Below are 20,580 nucleotides of genomic sequence, written 5' to 3' on the forward strand. Positions count from 1 at the left end.
AAGAAAAAAAACTTTATACTATTTCATTTCCTTAATTCCACCAACCTACGTATGCGTAATTGAAATCAATTTATCTGCAGTTCCACCTCATCCCTATAGTGTCTGTGGCTCCTGCTTCGTTTAGGAGTGTTGACACCACAAATATATTGCACTCATACGGGACTTACACGATTCCAGACCATTACACAACCCAACCCTTTTATTAGAACATTTAAATAACATACTAAATGGAATACAGATTTACTGTAGTTTTGCATGATGCCTTCTCCAGGATCTCAATTGTGCGCCGTATTGAAGTACTGAAACCAGTTATGAAGCAGACAATTATATACATGTAACTTTCAATCTAGAAATTAATAGCTTTTCCAAATGAAGCAGCAAGATTGGCTTCTCTGAAGGCCTCTGAAACAGTCTGGAAAGGAAGAAATCTTGGCGTCAACAAACATGAACAGGTCTGGTAGAAGAATAAACCCTTAATTATCAGGGTTGCCCAATATGATTACATTTAATGATAGTATAGAACAGTGTAGGACAGCTTTTCGATATGTTTATAGGACCCATGTAAAATACATGACTTTCTGAATCACTTAAAAAATACTTTGTCTTCAACTCAAATTCTAAATAAAACTGCACTGACACTTGTAGGGAAACAGATATTTGTTTAATTAATTGTAGTGTTTTGAAACTGTGCCCTTCAGAGGTGTTTTTTTGGCAATACTTACAGGGTGGGCGTGGCAGACCCTTGCAACATCCTCACACGATGCTCCATATTCCATTGCTAGTGCAGCCTCATTGATCATCTCACCAGCTCCCTGCATTACAAAGCACGCTCTTTCAGCGGATGCCAATATGAAATCAATATCATCTGCAGAAGTGTACATTATTAAGGGTGCAGTGCTCGGTCAGTTTCAATGAATATTGCGTTCTTTTTGCTAAGGTTTGTTTAAGCAAATCAAAACACAGCAATTGCACTCAGGTGCAGGTCAAACCAACTGATCTGAGACCATATGAGTAAGGTGATCTTGGTCCAATTCCAGCAGCGAACACTAATGGGGTACAAGCGAGAAAGCGATTTGACATGGCCTCTGCAGGATTCAATGCGAGATGTGAACCAAACATGTTGTGTATTTTGGATTGCAGAATTGATTTTTGTATATGCAACTGCTAAACTGAGTCGTGAGAAACAAGCTGAAATAAATCCACAACTATTTTGTGGATACACACACAAAATGTTTACAACTAATTATTTATATAATTATCTTTTAATTGAGTGCCGGATCTGCAAGGGATCATTTTTGTGATTTCGATGCACGTGGCAAAGGTTTATTTACCTTTTTCTGTTGCCGTATTTCTGACTAACGAGTGAAAGATTTTTACGAGTGCACGACCCCCCAGCCAATGCTTCTTTGCTTTTTAGCCGAATTAAGTTATGTCCAGTGTGAAAGTAAACCAGACCAAACAGCAAACAAACCAAAAGTATTAATTCTGCTTCATTTCAAACGCTGCAAACAGATTAATGTCTGTGAAATCTTGATTAAACAAAGTCTAAAAACAGTGAAATTAGCCATGCAGTTCTAGTTCAACTCACTGATCCAAGGATGTGTGCTCCCAGCATTCTGTCTGTTTCCTTGTGACTCAGGATCTTCACCAGGCCGTCTGTATCAGCATTAGTCTTTGCTCTGCTGTTTGCAGCGAAGGGAAATTTCCCAATTTTGTATGGGACACCCTGAGGGAAACATGTTCAAGGAGGCAAAGTAAATTATAATGTTATAATGCCAGGAATTGGGGAGCTCATTGAATTGAATGAAGCTAAATTACAAGACAAAAAAAAAAAGAGCTCACTTCTTCCTTAAGCTGCTCCTCATTCTTGCCGATCCATGCAACTTCAGGGTGTGTGTAGATGACTGACGGAACACAGTTGTAGTCGATGTGAACAGCTCCTCCTGCCATTCCCTCAACACATATTATGCCTTCGTCCTCTGCTTTGTGTGCCAGCATGGGACCAGCCACAACGTCACCAATGGCATAAATACTGCATTCAGAAAAGCACACTGGCTGAAAACATGGCATAACCAGATGACTGTTCATTCTTGGTAATCAAATGACTCACAACGTGCACAGCAAACGAATACAATTCAAGGTTTACAGATAAACAAGTAGAACTCTACAGGGATGCTTCTGCGGCCAAGTCTAGTCCTTCTTACTAATTTGTATGCATTGCTGTGACCTTGAATTTGTTTGGATTGATTCCAAAAAATTTATCACTCAATATTGTTTTGGTCACAAACAAAATGATTTCATTTCCATTCAATTTGTAGTACCTGGGCACTTTGGTCTGGAACCGGTTGTTGATGGGTATCCTGCCACGGTTGTCCAGCTCAATACCAACGTTCTCAAGACCGAGGCCATTTGTGTAAGGGCGACGGCCGATACACACCAGCAGCACATCGCAAGCGAGTGTCTCGTTCTTGCCTCCAGCAGCAGCCTCCACTCTGCAAACACAAAATACTGTCATCACTGCTCTTTTCCCCATAACTACACTTTCTCCAATGAGCATTACACAAAGTTTCACCATTATTCACACGGACTTAAAAAACTACAGCCACTTCAACCTAGATAGATGAATCAGGGCAAAGAGATCATGCTGGAGACTAATGTACTCTCTAAGATCTGCTGATGTAATCATAAAGCCTGTCATCCCGGAGGACTCCTATCTACAGTACGCTCACCGAGTTCATCAGGGGTTCCCAAAAAAAGCGTCACTCGATTTACACATGCAGGGCCATGACACAAACTCTCCTCTCCGTTTTATTCATTTATTTTACAAATTAATATTATGAATATTGCTCTAACTCTCTGCTTGTTCCTTGACAACTTAGAGTGCGTTTATGCGCACATCAATATTCCGATATTAATCGGAATCGGGCAACATTCAAATTATTATTGAGTCATGTGAACGCCGCAATACAATTGCCTGATTCAGATTAATACAATATTCCCACCCCTGAAAAATGCTTGTTTTAATCAGGAATTTGTTGCAAGTAAACACCTTATTCATAAAATCCACTGAAAGGAGATATACGCGCATTCTCAGTCCACAAGGAATTGTAGGTGCTAACAGATGCTTAGCTGTAGGCTAGGTATTTAGGAATCTCAACTCAGGTATACTTATACCAACCATGTATACAGGAATATTCTGATGCCTTTACACATATAAACATCATATTCATAATATGGCTGCAAAGCAAATATAGACCTTAAACGGAATTTGATGAGTGTGTATACGTAGTCAGTGATTCTGAACAGAAATCTAGAAAACAAACCAAAATATACCAAATAATTTACTGAAGTCCTACAAGCTAGTAATAAATCTGGAATAAAAATGTAGGGTGGTCAAGGCTTGTGGTTGCAGAAAATTCATAATGTTCATTTGGTGCTTTTCACACAAAACGTTTGGGAACTCTTTCAATACAATCGGAATCTTTTGCCTTTAGTCTTCTAGCTGCAGACTGTAATGATTTACAGTCCTAATATCCTGTGTCACCCAGAAGAGGTTCAGTTCCTTTTGAATCTGGCTCCTCTCAACCATTCTTTCTCATGGCACCTCAGAGAGATTTTCTTCAGCATTGTCACCTCTGACCTGCTCGTTATGGATCTAATTCTACACAGGATTTTAAAAAATGCAATACAATTCAATTAATATGGGGCATGTGTGTAAAATTCAGACAGTAGCATGAACCCGTTTACTTTTTCTTTAACATAACAAGATGCACTTGTTTTGACTACTGTAAGAAAGACTACAAAAACTATTTAAACTTACGCCACATCGATCTTGCCATCAGGCCTCCTGGTGGCACCCAGGACTTTGGTACCCAGCTTAAACTTCATGCCCTGTTTCTGGAGAATACGTTGGAAATTCTTGGAGATCTCCATATCAATGCCCATCCCACCGACATGGCCCAGGAATTCCACTGCTGTCACTTTGGAGCCCAGCCTGTGCCACACTGAGCCCTGAAACATATAAAATACAGAATGTAGATATCCATGGGCAATATAAAGCCTTTATGTACAAGTACACATTCTTATGTCCCAATTACTCACCAGCTCCACTCCAATAACGCCAGCTCCAATAACAATGAGCTCCTCAGGGACCTTCTTAAGGGACAGAGCCCCTGTAGAGGATACTATAGTGTCTTCATCAATCTACCAGCACAAGTGGTAAGTTACAAGTTGAAACCACTTAACCACTTAAAGTTAAAATGACACTTTTAAAACCAAAGCCTTAAATGTTGTTGATGCATTTTCTAGAGGCTTGTGAGAATAATTTGGAACTATTAGAAATATGTAGACTTTGACATACAAAGCCAGAGTAAATGTGTGAAATCACACCTCAATGCCTGGGAATGGAGTGACCTCTGATCCTGTAGCAATGAGGATGTTTTTGGTGTTAATGACTTGCTCACCACCATCAGCTGTCTTTGCAGTGACCTGATTTTTCCCGGTTACAGTTCCAAACCCATTGACATGCGTAACCTTTAGAAGAATTAAAGTCTCCATGAAATCAAAATTGACGCTTAGCATGAATATGTTAGCCTTAAGGTTATCTATAAGCTAGTGTGCTCCAAAACAATGATAAAATTTGCATTTAGAAGATATATGCATTAAAAGTCTCACTCTACCACCAATATGGATCAACAATTTTGATGACATCATTCTGTCCAATCAAATGCTCTCTAGAATCGGAAGTGCCCTGCCTCAAATTGATAAAAATCCATGTACTAACTGTCAATTACGGTTTAGCCTGGGATGTGGGGTTAGCTAAACACTACTGGCGATTTAAACAGAGGGAGGAGCCACTCGATATGTCCCACCCTAACTTCCAGTTTCAATGGAAACTGCATCAATACATCAAATAACGCTGCACGTTTCAAAGCACTCCAAGGGGACTTTAAAGACACAGCAATAGAAAAGAACTCACTGTGCTTGTCTTTTCAATTTGTGCCCCTCTAGAAGAAGTTTATGTTTACAAACATACCTTATTCTGTTTAAATAAATGTGCAATGCCTCCTGTCAAGGCTTTGACAGCACCGCTCTTCTGCGCCATCATCTTCTCCAAGTTCAGCGAAATCCCTTGGACTAAAAATAAAATGTAAAAAGGTATTTATCTGCATTTTGAAACAGGCTTGAGTTTCAAATGTTCATGTTCAATTAATTTATCAATCCCTATGTTGGTATGACATGGCAGTTACTATAATGCTGGAGGGCTGTCCGATACTGAAAACTGGAATCATAATCATGTGTCTTAAAACACACTTTCATCGTGCCACTGATGTTTTGCATAACTTAGCAAAAGAAGCATGGAGGGATTTGACTAGATTACTAAGAGAATGTCAGGATTAAAACAGTACCTGTAGCTCTGATGTAAAATGTGAGATTGCACTTACTTTCAATACCTCTGCTTTCAAAATCCTTTCCATGTGCCAAGTGATACAGATGAGAGTTGTTTAACAGGGCCTTGAAAAAACAATACAATTGTCAGGAAAGTGCTGTGAATACAAATGTTTATTATGACTGGTCCACCCATTAGTATAAAAAGGTATAAAATTACCTTTGATGGGATGCAGCCCACGTTTAAGCAGGTGCCTCCAAGGGTGATGTTTTTTTCCACACACACTGTCTGCAGAAGGAAGCGATGTTAATCAATGTAGGGAAAAACCCAGAAAAGGGCTCTATCACCAAGAACACTGGCTGTTACCTCACCTTGAAACCAAGCTGTGCAGCTTTGATGGCAGCAACATACCCTCCAGGTCCAGAGCCCACCACCGTGACATCAGCATCAACTAGAAGAAAGCAATGCACATCAGCTGAACTCTGTACCTTAAAGTAGAGGTTAACGAACAGGAAGGGTTCCTGAATATGGGAGCACTGATCATCTAAATAAGTCCACTGGTCTTACTTGGTGCTTTGTCAGCATAAGTCCTCACAGATAATGCTGTAGCTCCATGCAGTTTGCAGGGCAGGTGTTTACCTCGCTGTATGGAAAAAAATAAAAAGCCAAAAAACAAACAAATAAACAATCTGATAATCCAAGACTAACTCAAAACAAACTCTTCGTGAGTAGCCTTTAAACACAGCCATTTAATAAGTCAGAAAGAGACAAATCATTATTAACTTGTATTACATAGTTTTCTTCTTCACCAAAGCACTTAAACAGTAAAGAAAATGTCCGTAAAACGAGTTAAACAAAAAAGGGTGTTGTGGAAAATGTATTTAGACACAAACGCAAGTTAGTGGCAGCATTTTGGAAAACTGATTGCTGCTAGCTAGTAACATCATTAATGTAAATCCACCTAAAACTAAGTACACTTGAATTCAATATTAAGACATATGCGTGATAGGATAAAAAGGTTGCTTAACCCTGAATACATAAACAGGCTAGCTTTCCAAGCTGTAAACTAGGTATTTTGCTAATCATAATCTACTTTAATATATAAAAGATTGACCAAGCTCGAAAGTAAGCATTTTGTCTGCTAAGTGCATGACAAACGCAGTTACACCTTACTCCCGTTGGTTTAGTTAGAAGCTAAGTAAACTACGCTAATGTTACTTGACAAGCTACTGAGCTAACTGGGCCTTAACGGGAGACAATTTGCGCTAGGAAGCGACGTATTGCTTTCTTTCTGTCTATAAACTGCAGTATACACGTTCAGTAGAGCATGTTACGGTTACATATGCGATAGTTACCGTTGCAAGGGTACGATAAAGCTGGTTCCAGGTCTGCATTTTGACAGTGTCCCGAAACAGTGCGGTTCACCTACAGCAGCCGACACAGCCAAGGACTACTTGCTTTACGCATGCGCAAAAGAAAACTGTAGGACGAGGCCGCGCGAAGTGTTTTGTCGCTTATTGATTACGTCAAGGGCACTCGATTCGGCAAGTAGAGTAAGAGAAGGAAAGTCAGCAAAAAAAGTCACAAAAATATCAACCTACTCTGTTATAATATATTACTGCGTTGAATTAAAGCTCAAATGAATCACAACATATAAATGATACAATTTTAAAGCACTTGAAAGCAACCTGTACCCTCATTAACCCTCAACATTACTGTTAATGTAGACGTCCCTTTATTATTTCTTTAAAATACCGCTACATTTTCACGCGAAAAGAAATTATCACACAAAACAGATCATTTTGGAGGGTGGAAAAAATCAGATAAACATATGGTCAGTCACCTATAAAACAAGAATGCACCAAAATGTCTAGGTGTAGTACAGAGTTGGGACAAATAAGGTATAATAAAGTATTTATAACAGTTGCAAGTCTCTCATTCCATATGGTGGATTACAGTATGTAATTAACTAGCCAGAACCCTGTGGTGCCTGGCCTTTACTATTTTTATGCAACTTATAATGAAGTAGGCTAGTTCATTTACTTAACAGATTATAACTCACTCTTGAAATCTTGTGGTCTTGTTGTTGTTGTTGTTGTTGTTATAGGTTATGGTGCCTTCACCAAGCAAAAAACATACATATGGATCCCACTGACACTTGATCTCCAGAGGGCAGTACAGGCAGTACAGTATACCTCCAGACTGAGATACATTTTTCCTTGAGGACATTCACTTTAATGAGTCACACTGACCTACTGCAACTGCATCTCCTACTTCAAACAAACAAAACAAACAAACCGTTCAATCACATCAACACACTTCATTGATAAACACTACTAACTATAAGTTATATGCTGCAAACAAGTTTATCGACACTAAGCTTCTCTTGTCATTATATCCTAGTGATGCCAGTTGTCCTAACATTCACCACTGTGTTTGCACTACATAGGCTACAATTGCATTTGTACCTCATCTGCTTTATAATTAAACCATTGCACATTAACAACATACTTTAGTCACTGTACATGACAATACTGTAATGCTGTCTCAGTGTCAGTTTTACGCTGCTTTGTTTGCAGTTTTTGTTTGCCAATATTATTTATTTATTTATTTATGTATCTATCTATCCCCTATGAGTGTATGAGTTGTGCTACTGACTTGCTACCTATTAGAACTTACAAGATTATATGTAATATAACAACACACGCACACACACACACACACACACACACACACACACACACAGTGCTGCCCGCATACTCGAAGTTTTACTGTACTCAGCAGGGGGCGCTGTAGCAGGTCTGTTTTCCGCAACATAGAGAGAAACGTAAGTTTACTTTCACATCTTCGAAAGCATTAATGTATGTAACATGTATGTTAGGGAAACAGAAACTAGTCAGTAAGCACAGTCCACCCAGGGATGCTAAAGAAATGAAAAAGGTGGACGTGTAAACCTTCGAAGTGCCTCCTTTTCACTGCAACTACATTTTCAGTCGCTTCCTGGTCATTACGGTCAAAACCCGAATATACGCGCATGTCAGTTTGAACAGCCGTTGCCTTGAGCGCGCGCTGCAGGTGTCATAGCAACCACTCCAAACATTGCAGAAGCGGAGGCCTGAGCACAGTGAGCAGTGCTAATGAAGCGCGATCATGTCAACACCGCGGGAACAAGAGGCAGCAAAATACCTCGAAAATCACAAAATCTTAGAACTAATGAACAACTTAACTAGCATGCTCTTATTTTACAGACCAGGTGATACACCTCTGACCTTTTTATTGCATGTTATGTATCGCAGTTGTAACGTAAACTTCTTAAGTCTTGTACTAGCTGTAGAGTTCTCTGATCTTTTCAAGTAAATAAATAAATAAATAATTTAAAACTAATTTATTGGCTTACATAATAAACCCAGTATGGATTAAATAGCCCAGTATGTGAAAAGTATCGGTGTAGTCTTGGTAGTGTTAACCTGAGACTCGTCAAAATTCCTGAATAAAGAAGTGTAAATGGAAAAAGCATCAATGTCTTCTTTGATGTAGTTGTGCTTATTGTTTTCACTATGGGATATCTATCTGTATAACTATCGTCTATCTATGTAACCATTATCATTGTGTTTTTTTGTTGTTGTTGTTTTTGTTTTTTAGAACATCCAAGGGAATACCTGATTTCCCAACTTGAGCAAATGCAAGTATCCAAATTTCAGGCAGCTGCTAGTCCATGTTTGTTTTCTGATTCCAACCTGGATGCAGTGTGTGGTATCCTAGATCCTACAAACCAAGGGTACATCTCTTACAACCAATATAGAGAGGGTAAGGATATCACCCTGTGTGCTAAAAATAACAGAAATAGTCATTTTACAACCCATCCGTCCATATATATATGTATGCACACACACACACACACACACACACACACACACACACATACACACATATATATGGAGGATGGATTGTTAAATGAAGTGAAATGTGAATCTTTGTAGCACTGAAAACACTTGGTATCCAGCATTTCAATGAATGGCCTGAGGGTCCCGGAAATGACAGGATATCACACGAGACATTCAAACGAGAAGCGTAAGTGTTTTGCACTATTCACTCCTGCTTTACGGTTACGTGAGAAATTATGTGAGCTGAGCAATTTATGATCTGTATAGATATTCAGATGGTCAGGGGCTACATTATCATACGTTAATTCATTTTTAATTAAAATCAACAGATTTTTCATCGTTTTCATGTAGAACAAATACAGTCATAAAACAGCAACATTTTCAAGGAGTTATATTTTCAGTATTAAAATGCACATTAGTGGGACTTGCTAAATCTATGTGTACGTTTACATGGACAGCAATAATCTAATTATTAACCTTATTCTGAATAAGACAATATTCTGACTAAGGTGTTTACATGAGTTGCTTTTAGGATATTCATTTATATTTACATCTACATTAATTCACTTAGCAGACGCTTTTATCCAAAGCGACTTACAAATGAGAAAATATTCCTTTCATGTTCCCGTTTTACATGTTATAGAACATAGATCGAATAACAGCACGTGTCATTACGTCCCCATGCCACACCGTCCGACGTCCCTCCAGAATTTCACGTATCAACATACAGTTCGTCTTCGTTATGGTACCGTATACAGTTTTGGGTTTCATTTTTTTATTTTACGAAAGCTTCAAGTGCAGTTAATTATTTGTCATGCTATACGTGCAAATAGATGACTGCTTAAATCCGTGGGCTGCGTCCCAAACCGCGTACTTACCTACTGTATAGTAGCTGAAATGCATATATCTCGCCTACTATATAGCAGGTAAGTACGCGGTTTTGGACGCAGCCGTGCTCTCTTGTTTGCCGTCAAACGGTTGAGCACTACTGTGTGTGTACGTGTCCTGTTGCAAAATGCGGTGAAAACTCCCACACGACGTTAATAGTGTGATTAAGGTGTGTACAGGTCTATATAATGCACTTCGATAATGCGACTAAAATAGGAATACTCCACACGTCTTAATTCCATTTGTGTTTACTTCGAGTATGACTTTAGTCGGATTAAGGTAATCAATAATCGCTGTTTACATTCTAGTTTCTTAATCAGAGTACTGTCTTAATCGGGTTAATATCAGATTATTGTTGTCCATGTAACCATACTCATTGGGAGTGTTGTGAAACTGGTTTATGGAAGTACGATTAAGTATATCATCATAGTATAATATCAAGCGTTTCATTTCTGATCCTTGCAGAAGCATTATGAAAATAATGAATTTTAATTGTATTTTTCTCTTTTAGGAAGGAGTGCCTTCTGAAAAATGCAGCCACATTCCAGATGTAATTATTTAACCATTATTACTGTCTAATTATTTTCTAAGCCTAATAAATGTGGTGTGTTTAATGCTGTGTCAGTGTTTGAAGTAGTAAATACTGAAAGTATCTTTTGGATCCAATAGTTGTAATATACAGTCCCCAGCACTTGCTCATAAATTGTTCATTTCCTCACTTTCCATTCAAAAACCATAGAGGCTACAAACCTTTAGACTGAACTGTACCATTTGGGTAGCACAGAGGTGCTGGGGTCCCTGGTTCAATCCTGATCTCCTGTTACTGTCTGTGTGAAGTTTCTATGCGTGATCTCATATCTGTTCAGATTTCCACTGGGTTTTTCAGTTTCCCCCTGACCATCCAAAAATGCTAAATTGTCCCTAGGTGTGTGTGAAAAAAGAGTGTGTGTGTGTGCGTGGTACCCTGCGATTGATTTCCATCTCATCGAGGGTGTATTTCTGCCTCAGTCCCAATGTTCCCATATGGATAGCTATGGATCCAAATTTCCCAATGACTGTAATTGTTGTTATATCTTTGTCATGCATTTTAATTCAATGCATTTTGAACTGCTATTCTGAAATATTTCCCAATTTAAAATAGTTCTATTCTGATTAACAAAGTAAAAGAAGAAGTACGATTCCTAGCAATGCATTACTGATTACTTGCTTGGCATTTGTTGCTAAACATTTTCTGGATGATGTAGTTGAATGTTGTTTAGCAGTTCTCTGTGCAAGTCTGAATGGCTTTTACATGACGTTTGGACAGTCCGGTTTACATGCCCCTGGATGTCCTTTCACAGCAAACATTTTCCCACCAAGATTCAGGAGCTTTAAAAAAAAAAAAATCTGGAAATATGAACTGAATAGTTTCTGAGATTAAATCTAGTATGTGACAATGGGGAATATACAAAAATACAGAGATCAAGTAAAAGCTACAGTATAGTTTTTCTTAAACAGCATTATAAACAGCATTCTCTCTGTTCTCCAGTACAGCAGGTGGTGTTGTACACCGCTACGTTTCTCTTGACTGTTTTTGATATCACAGAATAAAATGCACCACTGTTGCTTCAACATGTGCTTTATGCATAAGTCGTATCTCTTTTGCCATGTTTAAGATTTAAATGGGAAATATACACTATTTCTTGTGAACGTGTAGGTAAGGAAAGCGGGGCCTCTAAAGCAGCAGTGTTTAAGTTTGCCAACTAAGCAGCTCTGCAAGTGATGTTTTGCTAGCTGGCGAAATTTCTCTGTTGGAATAGCAGCACACTACTTGTTTGATAGTTATAAGAATTCTTTCACTTCAATTACAAAGTAATCACAAAATTAATTACAAAATGAATTTCAAGTACTTTTTTAAAATTAATTTTAATGTCACTGTTTTACAATCATTATTGTTTTAATAGTTGTGAATAGTAGTGAATCTGAAGGACAACTCTGAAAATGAATATGAAAGAGCATTAGTTTTGCAAGTGAATTATTAAATAGGTAAAATATTTTAATGTTTTGTTAAATTAAAAAAACTAAGTTAAGCAGAGCAGTGGGGCCGGGCAAGACCTCGGGGAAACACTGTCTCCAGGTTACATGTATATGAGAAAGAGGGCAGTGGAAGGAGGAGGAAGAGAGAACGAGGAGGTGAGTGATAGATGTGGTAGACAAAAATTGCACAATTTTTATACACTCTTGAACTTGAACAGGGTTTTGCAGCGTTTTCTTTTGCGGTTCAGCTTATTTCAAGCTCTCTGGTGCTTAATGTTTACACTGTAAGACAGTGAACCTCTCATATACAACACAAAACACACAATGAGCTATTAAACACAAGACAAATATACAAAGATGTGATCTGGCACAATCAAGGCTTATTCCTGTACCCTGCAAAATCAATAACAATACCTACATCAGCCAGCTTGTTGTCCATGGTCTTATTTTCCAGATTCTTCCCCATAGCTTAGTCAAAAACAGCAATCACATCATCTTACTATGTGTACACCAACTATCACACAAAATTGCAAGAAAAATGACACAAAAGTTGCGCAGTACATATTGTGTAAGATATGTTTGCATATGGAAACTACCATATGAGTGTGCTCACTTCTCCAGCATTCTTACTTGCTCCTCAGATTCTGTCATACAGTGTTGAAGGCAAATTGTTGCAGTGAACATTTAGCTTCAGTACCTGTTTCCTCTTCATTAACTCTGCATTGTGTGAAGATGATTTCTTTCTTTCTTCATGATTCTGCTTGAAGGGAAAGAAGGTTATAGAATGTCTATGCAGTATTCATGCTAAAAGTGCTATATTCAAATATATATGTCTGTGCATGATTTTATATACATACATATATATATATATATATATATATATATATATATATATATATATATATATATATATATTTATATATACACACACACATACATATATATATATATATATATAAAAAATTATATATATAGCTGACTTACAACTGATTTACACTACAAAACCTTCAACTGGCACATTCAGACTTATTCACTTTATACACGCAGGTTATAATGTATATTCATAATGATTTTGTTTCTATTTCTTATTACAAATATGTAATATACATAGTTACCCTTAGGCACCATTGTAAAAAATTGTTGATCTTGTTTAAATATGTAACGCTTACCCTGACTACCATGAACTACAATAGTAAACCATGGTAGCATCATAGTTACCATAAAGTACCATAGTTAAACCATGCTATTATTGTAATATAATAGTATAATAAAACTATGGTAGCCCCAGGGTTACCAGAAAGTACCATAATTAAACCATGGTAGCATCGTAGTTACTGTGAAATACAATGGTAGTATCATGGCTACCATTAAGTGCCATAATTAAACCTTGGTATAATCATAGTTACCATAAAATAACATAGTTAGTTCCATAGAAGAACCATAGTAGTGTTATGGTTGCCATAAACTACCATACATAGCCAAGGTTAAGCATAGTAAATGACTTGTTTTGCAAGTGTTTCTAAAAAGCCTTCATTAACAAAAATTTAAATAAAGATTCAAGTTTTTCTTGTTGACTTCATCCTTGCCTGCGTGTCTGGCTATATGCAGCTGATAATTAAACAATCGATCAACGGTCTGGTGGAAAATTCTTTACATGGATCAGCGACTGAAATACTATAAATATATGTTGATTAATGGTTTTAAATGGCAGATGATATTGTATGTGTAATCAACAATTTACAACAGAAATGACTTTCTGAAATCAGAAATGAACTACTGGAAGAGAGAGAACAAGTTGCATTGATTTCTAAATCTCGTGGCATGGCATGCAGGGAAAAAAGGGATGACACTGAACAGAGATGTGGGTGCACCATGTACAGTCAAACAGTGATTTCCACAAAACTATGACAACTAGGTGCTAATAGAAAAGAGAGGTTTTAACAGTCATCAGGGAGCAATGAGGAAAATGAATACTAATATTAAGCACAAACCTGCTTTTAGAGGAACAACATAAACAGCCTTCAATATTGGTACCAACTTTCTTGCATAATGAACAAAGCGAGTGTACAAAGGACAAAGGACTGAACATTGCATGAGAACTTCTCTTGGTTTTGCTTCCACTACAGCGTGGCATTGGCCCTCTTGTTCTCCTGGTCATGAAGTGCAATGTTTGGCGGTTGCAGTTCTATGTCTTCATTCTCCCACTTTTCCACATTAGGGTCACTATGCCATAGCACACAGCACTCTCAGGGCAACGGTTCTGTAGGTTTCTCATATTGCAGGCATTTTAACCAATATCTACAATACCACAGTGTATTTGAAACAATAGAGAAACTATAGTAAAGACATCTGGGCCAAACAATTGACTTTAAGCACATAAGGGTTGTTCATGGCAATGGCAGGTGTATTGTGGGCCAAAAGATGCCCAAAGTTAAGCAGCCATTTAAAGTTTTTAACAGCATTTCTAATGTGGACCAAAAATGGCCTAAATGTTTATTTCTTTCTTGCCAAAAGTGGCCCAGTTGTAAACATATGGTCTCATCAAGGAAGAGTTATGGCTGCGTAATGGGAGCCAGATTCTGATTAATTAATCGCTGTCATTCTTCAGCGATATGTGGGCCAGATGAAGTAGTTAGTGCAGTTCATCTGTGGGCCATTACTCATTTGATATCAGGGTAGTACAGTAATGTTGTGGCCATTTATTGTGCACCAAGGAACAAATCAAATGTTCTAATAAGATTAATAAGCTAGGCACACGACTGCTTGCTGACTGAGATGGTCAAGTGGGTTTATTTGGTTGCATCACAGAATGAGGACAAACAACTTCACTTTATAGACTCCACAGTCTCCATTGCTGGTGCACAATCATCATCATCATCATCATCATCATCATCATTTGGATTCCAATATTCAAATGTGTGTTAAATGTTCAATGTGTGAGCTAAATTTGTAAAGAAGAGTGAAGAGTGAAAAAACTGAACAAAAACAACAACAACAATAAACCTAAGTTTGGGCAATGTATCTGTTTTATTTGTACCAAAATTAGCAGCCTCTGCCTTTTTGTGGTTGAACTTCATGTATGACTCATAAAACAAGTACTTAAATGAATGGACAAAATTACTCAATAATTTACAAACAAGTCTGCATACTACTTTAGTCACATAGAGTTTTGGGAAATGCTCATTAAGAATAAAGGAACTACTTAGTATTACAAAACTTTTGGAAAAATGCAACCCAAATGAGTGACAAATTGAATGGTTTGATGAGTATGTAATGTTTTTGGATGGACATATTAGACAGAGCTTTCGACCACTATAATCAACTGTAGGAATATCTTTCAGAATAATGGCCCATCCAGAGTTCCAGAAACTTTTTATACAGAGTTTATAGAGTTCCAGAATTTTTGCCAAGAAGGAGTTCTGTCAGCTTGAGGTGACCCAACACATATGACACTTTATGTTTTTTTTTTACTTTAATTTGGCACCTGTCTGTAAGGTGTAACAAACCAGCTGGACACTTTCTCTGAAACTTTTTGCATGAACAAGGATATGTGAGACAGGACACAGAGATTCCATTGTTCACTTTGAAGGAACTACAGTGTTTATGAGAGGAGTAAAGAAGCCCCATTCTACCTATAGAGATCTCTGCATAACCCTGGCCTGTATGTAAGGAGGCACATAAGGTCTGAAGGCTAATACTCAAGAAAAACAAGGAAAAGTGCATTTGGAGTGGCCCAAAACGGCTAGACGGTAATCCGGTGCAATTTGGAAAAAGATTTAGAAGTATCTACAAATACCTATAGTGCTGTGAAAAACTATTTGCCCCCATCCTGATTTCCTCTGTTTTTATGTATATCTCATAAAAAATAGTTTTAAATCTTCAAATGAAATACAACATAAATCAAAGGCAACCTGAGTAAACACACAATACAGTTTTATTTATTTATTTATTTATTTATTTATTTATTTATTTATTTATTATTGAAGCAAAAAAAGTTATCCAACAGCTATCACCAATGTGAAAAACTAATTGCCCCCTTAAACGTAAAATCTGGTTGTGCCACCTTTAGCAGCAATAACTGCAACCAAACGCTTCAGATAACTGGAGATGAGTCTTTCACAGCACTGTGGTGGAATTTTAAACTCTTCTTTACAGAACCGCTTTAGTTCAGCCACACTGGGGGGTTTCCAAGCATGAACTGCCCGTTTAAGGTCCTGCCACAGCATCTCAATTGGTTCAAGTCAGGACTTTGACTAGGTCACTCCTAAACTTTAATTTAGCTTTTTTTTTTTAACTATTCAGAGGTGGACTTACTCCTATGCTTTGGATAATTGTCTTACTAGATAATCCAGTTGCGTTCGAGTTTCAACTTGGATCTTCTTATAGAGAGCAGAATTCATGTTTTCTTTCAATTATTGCAAGTTGCCCAGGCCCCGAAGCAGCAAAGCATTCCCACACCATTACACTTCCACCACCATGCTTCACCATAGGTATGATGTTCCGTATTGTGGAATTATGTGTTTGGTTTATGCCAGATGTAACAGGACCCCTGTCATCCAAACAGTTCCACTTTCAATTCATCAATCCAGAGAATATTCTCCTAAAAAGGTTTGAGGATCATCAAGGTGTGTTTTTTTTGCAAAGTTCAGATGAGCCTTAATGTCTTTATCTTTATGATGGTGGAGATATGAACCTTTATTGATGCAAGAGAGGCCTGTAGTTCCTTTGATGTTGTCCTTGGGTCTTTTGTGACTTCCTGGATGAGTAGTTGCTGTGCTCTTGGAGGAATTTTGGAAGGTCGGCCACTTCTGGGAAGATTCACTACTGTGCCGAGTGTTTTTTTTCCTTTGGAGATAATGGCTCTCACTGTGGTCCTTTGGAGTCCCAGAGCCTCTGAAATAGCTTTGTAACCCTTCCCAGACTGATGTATTTCAATCACCTTCTTCCTCATCATTTCTGGAATTTCTTTAAACTTTGACATAGTGTGTTACTGGGTAAGACCTTTTAACCAACTTCATGCTGTTGAAAAAGTTCTATTTAACTGTTGATTTGATTGAACAGGGTCTGCAGTAATCAGGCCTGGTTGTGTCTAGTCCAGCTGAACCCCATTTTGAATGCAGTTTCATAGATTTGGGGAATTAGTAACTATGGGGGCAAATACATTTTCACACAGGCCCAGTTGTTATTGGATAACTTTTTCGTTCAATAAATAACATTATCATTTAAAAACTGTATTTTGTGTTTACTCAGGTTGCCTTTGTTTTATTTTAGATTTTGTTTTAATTTCTGAAACAATTTAGTACGAGATAAACACAAAAAGAGAAGAAATCAGGATGGTGGCAAATACTTTTTCACAGCACTGTAGTTGGCTGTGATAGCATTTTCTGGAGACCAAACATATATTTGGAATATTGGATTATCCAAAAAAGGGAAAATATTGCAACTTATTTTAGATTCAATCTTCTGAAACAGTTGCAAACTTTATCTGTCAGCAGGTGGTACAAGTGGGTAAAAAAAAAAAAAAAAAAAAAAGGATTATGATGGCCCCATAAAGCCTAAGTGTTTGATAATTGCATTTCACATGCATTAAGTTTCTAAGTTAACTACACGTTGACTTAGGTCAAAATTACTTCCATCTTAGTACATAACTGGAAAATTGTGGTAAACTTAACCCATATAATTACAGTACAGCTTAGCAGCTAGATTTTGTTATTTTATTCGATTTTTTTTTTTTTTTTTTTTTTAAATCATGGGACATTTAGAGTAAAATATATATTCCAGGCTGGAATCAAGCAAAGAAAATACTTTTTAAAGTTATCCATGTTGCTTGTTGCCAAACCAAAATGGGAACACGGTCAAAAGTACTTCCCTACATTGTATCTATTGTCATTCTATTGCTGTGAAATTCTAAGCTGATCAGATGTTAGGAATCTCATTTAGGATATGAGTCAAAGCTAAATCCTTTCTTCCTACTTCACAGGTCAAAGGTTCTTTAAAACAAAAGGTAATCCAGTTAGCATTGTCTGTCTTGGAACTTGGAACAATAGCCACTTTAAATAAATTTCATAGGTTAACCTAAACAATTCCTTGATGTTCCAACAATCATTACAAATTTGTCTAGAGACTCCTGTGTGTTTACTGTTGATGCCAACAAACAAGAGTGCTTTGTCCTTTCATGTAGGCTTAAATATTAATTAATAAGAGAATTTACTTTTATTATTCACTATTTTCATATGGGATTTTTCTTCATTTTATTTGATGAATTCTACTGAAAATGAAGACTTATCCCTAACTTTCACAAACATAATACATCACTATTACTGGAAATCATTGAATGTTTTTCCTTGAGGAAACATTATTTCATATACACTCACTGGCCACTTTATTGTACACCTGCTCATTCGTACAATCAGCCAATCATGTGGCAACAGTTATGCAATGCATAACAATAATTCAGATTCAGGTCAAGAGCTTCAGTCAATGTTCACATCAAATATCATAAAGGTGGAAGTAGTGGCTCAGTGGTGGCTCATAATCTCATAAAGGCTATGGGTTACTGATCAGAAGGTAAGGAGTTCAAGCCCCAGCACTGCTAAGCTACCACTGCTGGGCCCTTGAGCAAGGCCCTTAACCCTCAATTGCTCAGTTGTATAAATGAGATAAATGTAAGTCGCTCTGGATAAGGGCTTCTGCCAAATGCCATAAATGTAATGTAAAAAGTAATAGGGGAATATGTGGTCTCAGGGATTGTGATGCTGTCATGGTTGTTGGTGCTAGATGGGCTGGTTTGAATGTTTCAGAAAGTGCTGATCTGGGATTTTCACACATTCTTTTGATCACAGACTGGTGCAAAACCAAAAAAAACATCCAATGAGCAGCAGTTCTGTGAGTAGAACATCTTGTTGATGAGAGAGATCAGAGGAGAATGGCCAGACTGGTTCGAGCTAACAGGAAGGCTACGGTAATTCAAATAACCACTATTTGCAACCATGGTGATCAGAAAAGCATGTTGGAACACACATCGAACCTTGAAGCAGATAGGCTCAAACCAACTCAACTGAGACAAGCAAACATGCCACGGTCAAATGTTACTGAGATCACGTTTTTTTCCCCCATTTTGAATCTTGATGCAAACATTAACTGAAGCTCTTAACCTGTAGCTGCATGATTTTATGCATAGCATGAATGTGCAGGTGTTGCCATTAAAGTGGTTGGTAAGTGTATATTGGATATTTGTTAGACACAGAAAACTTATGATGCACAGTTTATTAATGTAGTTTGCTCTGGTTATATATACATATATATACATATATAACCACAGACATATTGAAGAAAAGACAAGTACTATACGTCATAATGCAGATCCAAGTTCCCAAGAGGGCCATGAGCAGATAAAGTGGCACTCTCAAATGTGAAGTAGAAAATGACCTCCAAAGGTTATTACCACTGGGGCAGTGGAGGCTCAGTGGTTAAAGGCTCTGCATTACTAATCAGAAGGTCAGGAGTGCAAGCCCCAGCACTGCCAACCTACCACTGTTGGGCCCTTGGACAAGGTCCTTAACCCTCAACTGCTCAGTTGTATAAACGAGATAAATATAAGTTGTTCTGGATAAGGGCATCTGCCAAATGCCATAAATGTAAAATTATGTATTTTCTGGATCCATGGACTGCTGGATCTGAGTCTGATCCCAGGAAGTGCTGAGTGGTGAGCTTGAATAAAGAGAGAAAATAAGGAGGATGGTTTTTCTAAGGTGTTTGCTGCAGTGTGTGAGTGGATGTTCATTTCTCAAACACTGCTGAGGAGACACAAGAACACTGACCATAACCTTTGTTTGTCTACAAACAAAGCCAAGAAAAATGCAGCAGTCTGTGAGGAACCACTGTCATCTGCTGGTGGTCTGTTCATTGTGACATACCTGAATCCCTACAACAGCCTAGTTTAAATCCGGTTAAAGAAGACCATCCATTCAAGAGGTAGCACATTTACAGGAAAAAAAACCCCCAAACAAACAAAAAAACAGTAGAAGGGTGCTGAAGGATCACATAGATCACGTACTGTTGATGAAAGGTCTGTTTTTCCGCAGCGTGTGCAAGTGTAAGACCAGCTCCAAAGTGTTTCTGAGGCTGATCATGGCTCTGTGGATAGAACAAAAATGTACACCATGACTGCTGTGCATACTACAGACAGAAGCTGCTGGAGATACATAGTTAGACAGAGAAAGGCACAGGGTCAGTCAACTCTCTCCATGAGCTCCACTCCGCTGGAATACAGTTTTGCTGCCAGCTGCAACACCTTCATTTCCATGAGAGCCCTAAAAAACTTGCCACTTCCTCACTGAGCTCATGTCTGCCTGGGAAAGAAGGGTGAAATGTAATACTACTGATGCTTAGAAACCATTTTAA

General features: G+C 37.8%; 2 protein-coding genes across 2 annotated transcripts; one reads left to right on the forward strand and one right to left on the reverse strand.

Annotated features, from left to right (window-relative positions):
- Window positions 1-181: 181 nt before the first annotated feature.
- On the reverse strand, window positions 182-6,875 carry dldh (dihydrolipoamide dehydrogenase). The gene is made up of 14 exons (XM_053642149.1): window positions 6,745-6,875; window positions 5,957-6,032; window positions 5,761-5,840; window positions 5,609-5,677; window positions 5,445-5,514; window positions 5,036-5,136; window positions 4,390-4,533; window positions 4,102-4,203; window positions 3,821-4,011; window positions 2,322-2,492; window positions 1,843-2,032; window positions 1,589-1,726; window positions 723-812; window positions 182-412 (listed from the first exon to the last, which is right to left on the reverse strand). Exons 1-14 carry the CDS (start codon window positions 6,781-6,783, stop codon window positions 347-349), a joined length of 1,527 nt encoding a protein of 508 aa, XP_053498124.1. The 5' UTR covers window positions 6,784-6,875; the 3' UTR covers window positions 182-346.
- A 1,589-nt stretch (window positions 6,876-8,464) lies between these two features.
- Window positions 8,465-10,780, forward strand: si:dkey-42p14.3 (EF-hand calcium-binding domain-containing protein 10). The gene is made up of 4 exons (XM_053641931.1): window positions 8,465-8,642; window positions 9,032-9,196; window positions 9,370-9,460; window positions 10,673-10,780. Exons 1-4 carry the CDS (start codon window positions 8,540-8,542, stop codon window positions 10,713-10,715), a joined length of 402 nt encoding a protein of 133 aa, XP_053497906.1. The 5' UTR covers window positions 8,465-8,539; the 3' UTR covers window positions 10,716-10,780.
- The last annotated feature ends 9,800 nt before the right edge of the window (window positions 10,781-20,580 follow it).

The sequence above is a fragment of the Ictalurus furcatus genome, chromosome 14 (genome assembly GCF_023375685.1).
Source record: "Ictalurus furcatus strain D&B chromosome 14, Billie_1.0, whole genome shotgun sequence".
Lineage (NCBI taxonomy): Eukaryota > Metazoa > Chordata > Actinopteri > Siluriformes > Ictaluridae > Ictalurus > Ictalurus furcatus.

Bases quoted from the DNA above. Each gene is read 5' to 3' on its own strand.
- si:dkey-42p14.3 (XM_053641931.1), top strand. From the start codon at position 8,540: ATGTCAACACCGCGGGAACAAGAGGCAGCAAAATACCTCGAAAATCAC. The intron at 8,643-9,031 runs GTGATACACCTC...TTTGTTTTTTAG, and splicing joins GCTCTTATTTTACAGACCAG to AACATCCAAGGGAATACCTG. The intron at 9,197-9,369 runs GTAAGGATATCA...GAATCTTTGTAG, and splicing joins TTACAACCAATATAGAGAGG to CACTGAAAACACTTGGTATC.
- dldh (XM_053642149.1), bottom strand. From the start codon at position 6,783: ATGCAGACCTGGAACCAGCTTTATCGTACCCTTGCAACG. The intron at 6,033-6,744 runs GTAACTATCGCA...TTTTCCATACAG, and splicing joins TTTATCGTACCCTTGCAACG to CGAGGTAAACACCTGCCCTG. The intron at 2,033-2,321 runs GTACTACAAATT...TTCTGAATGCAG, and splicing joins TTCCAGACCAAAGTGCCCAG to TATTTATGCCATTGGTGACG.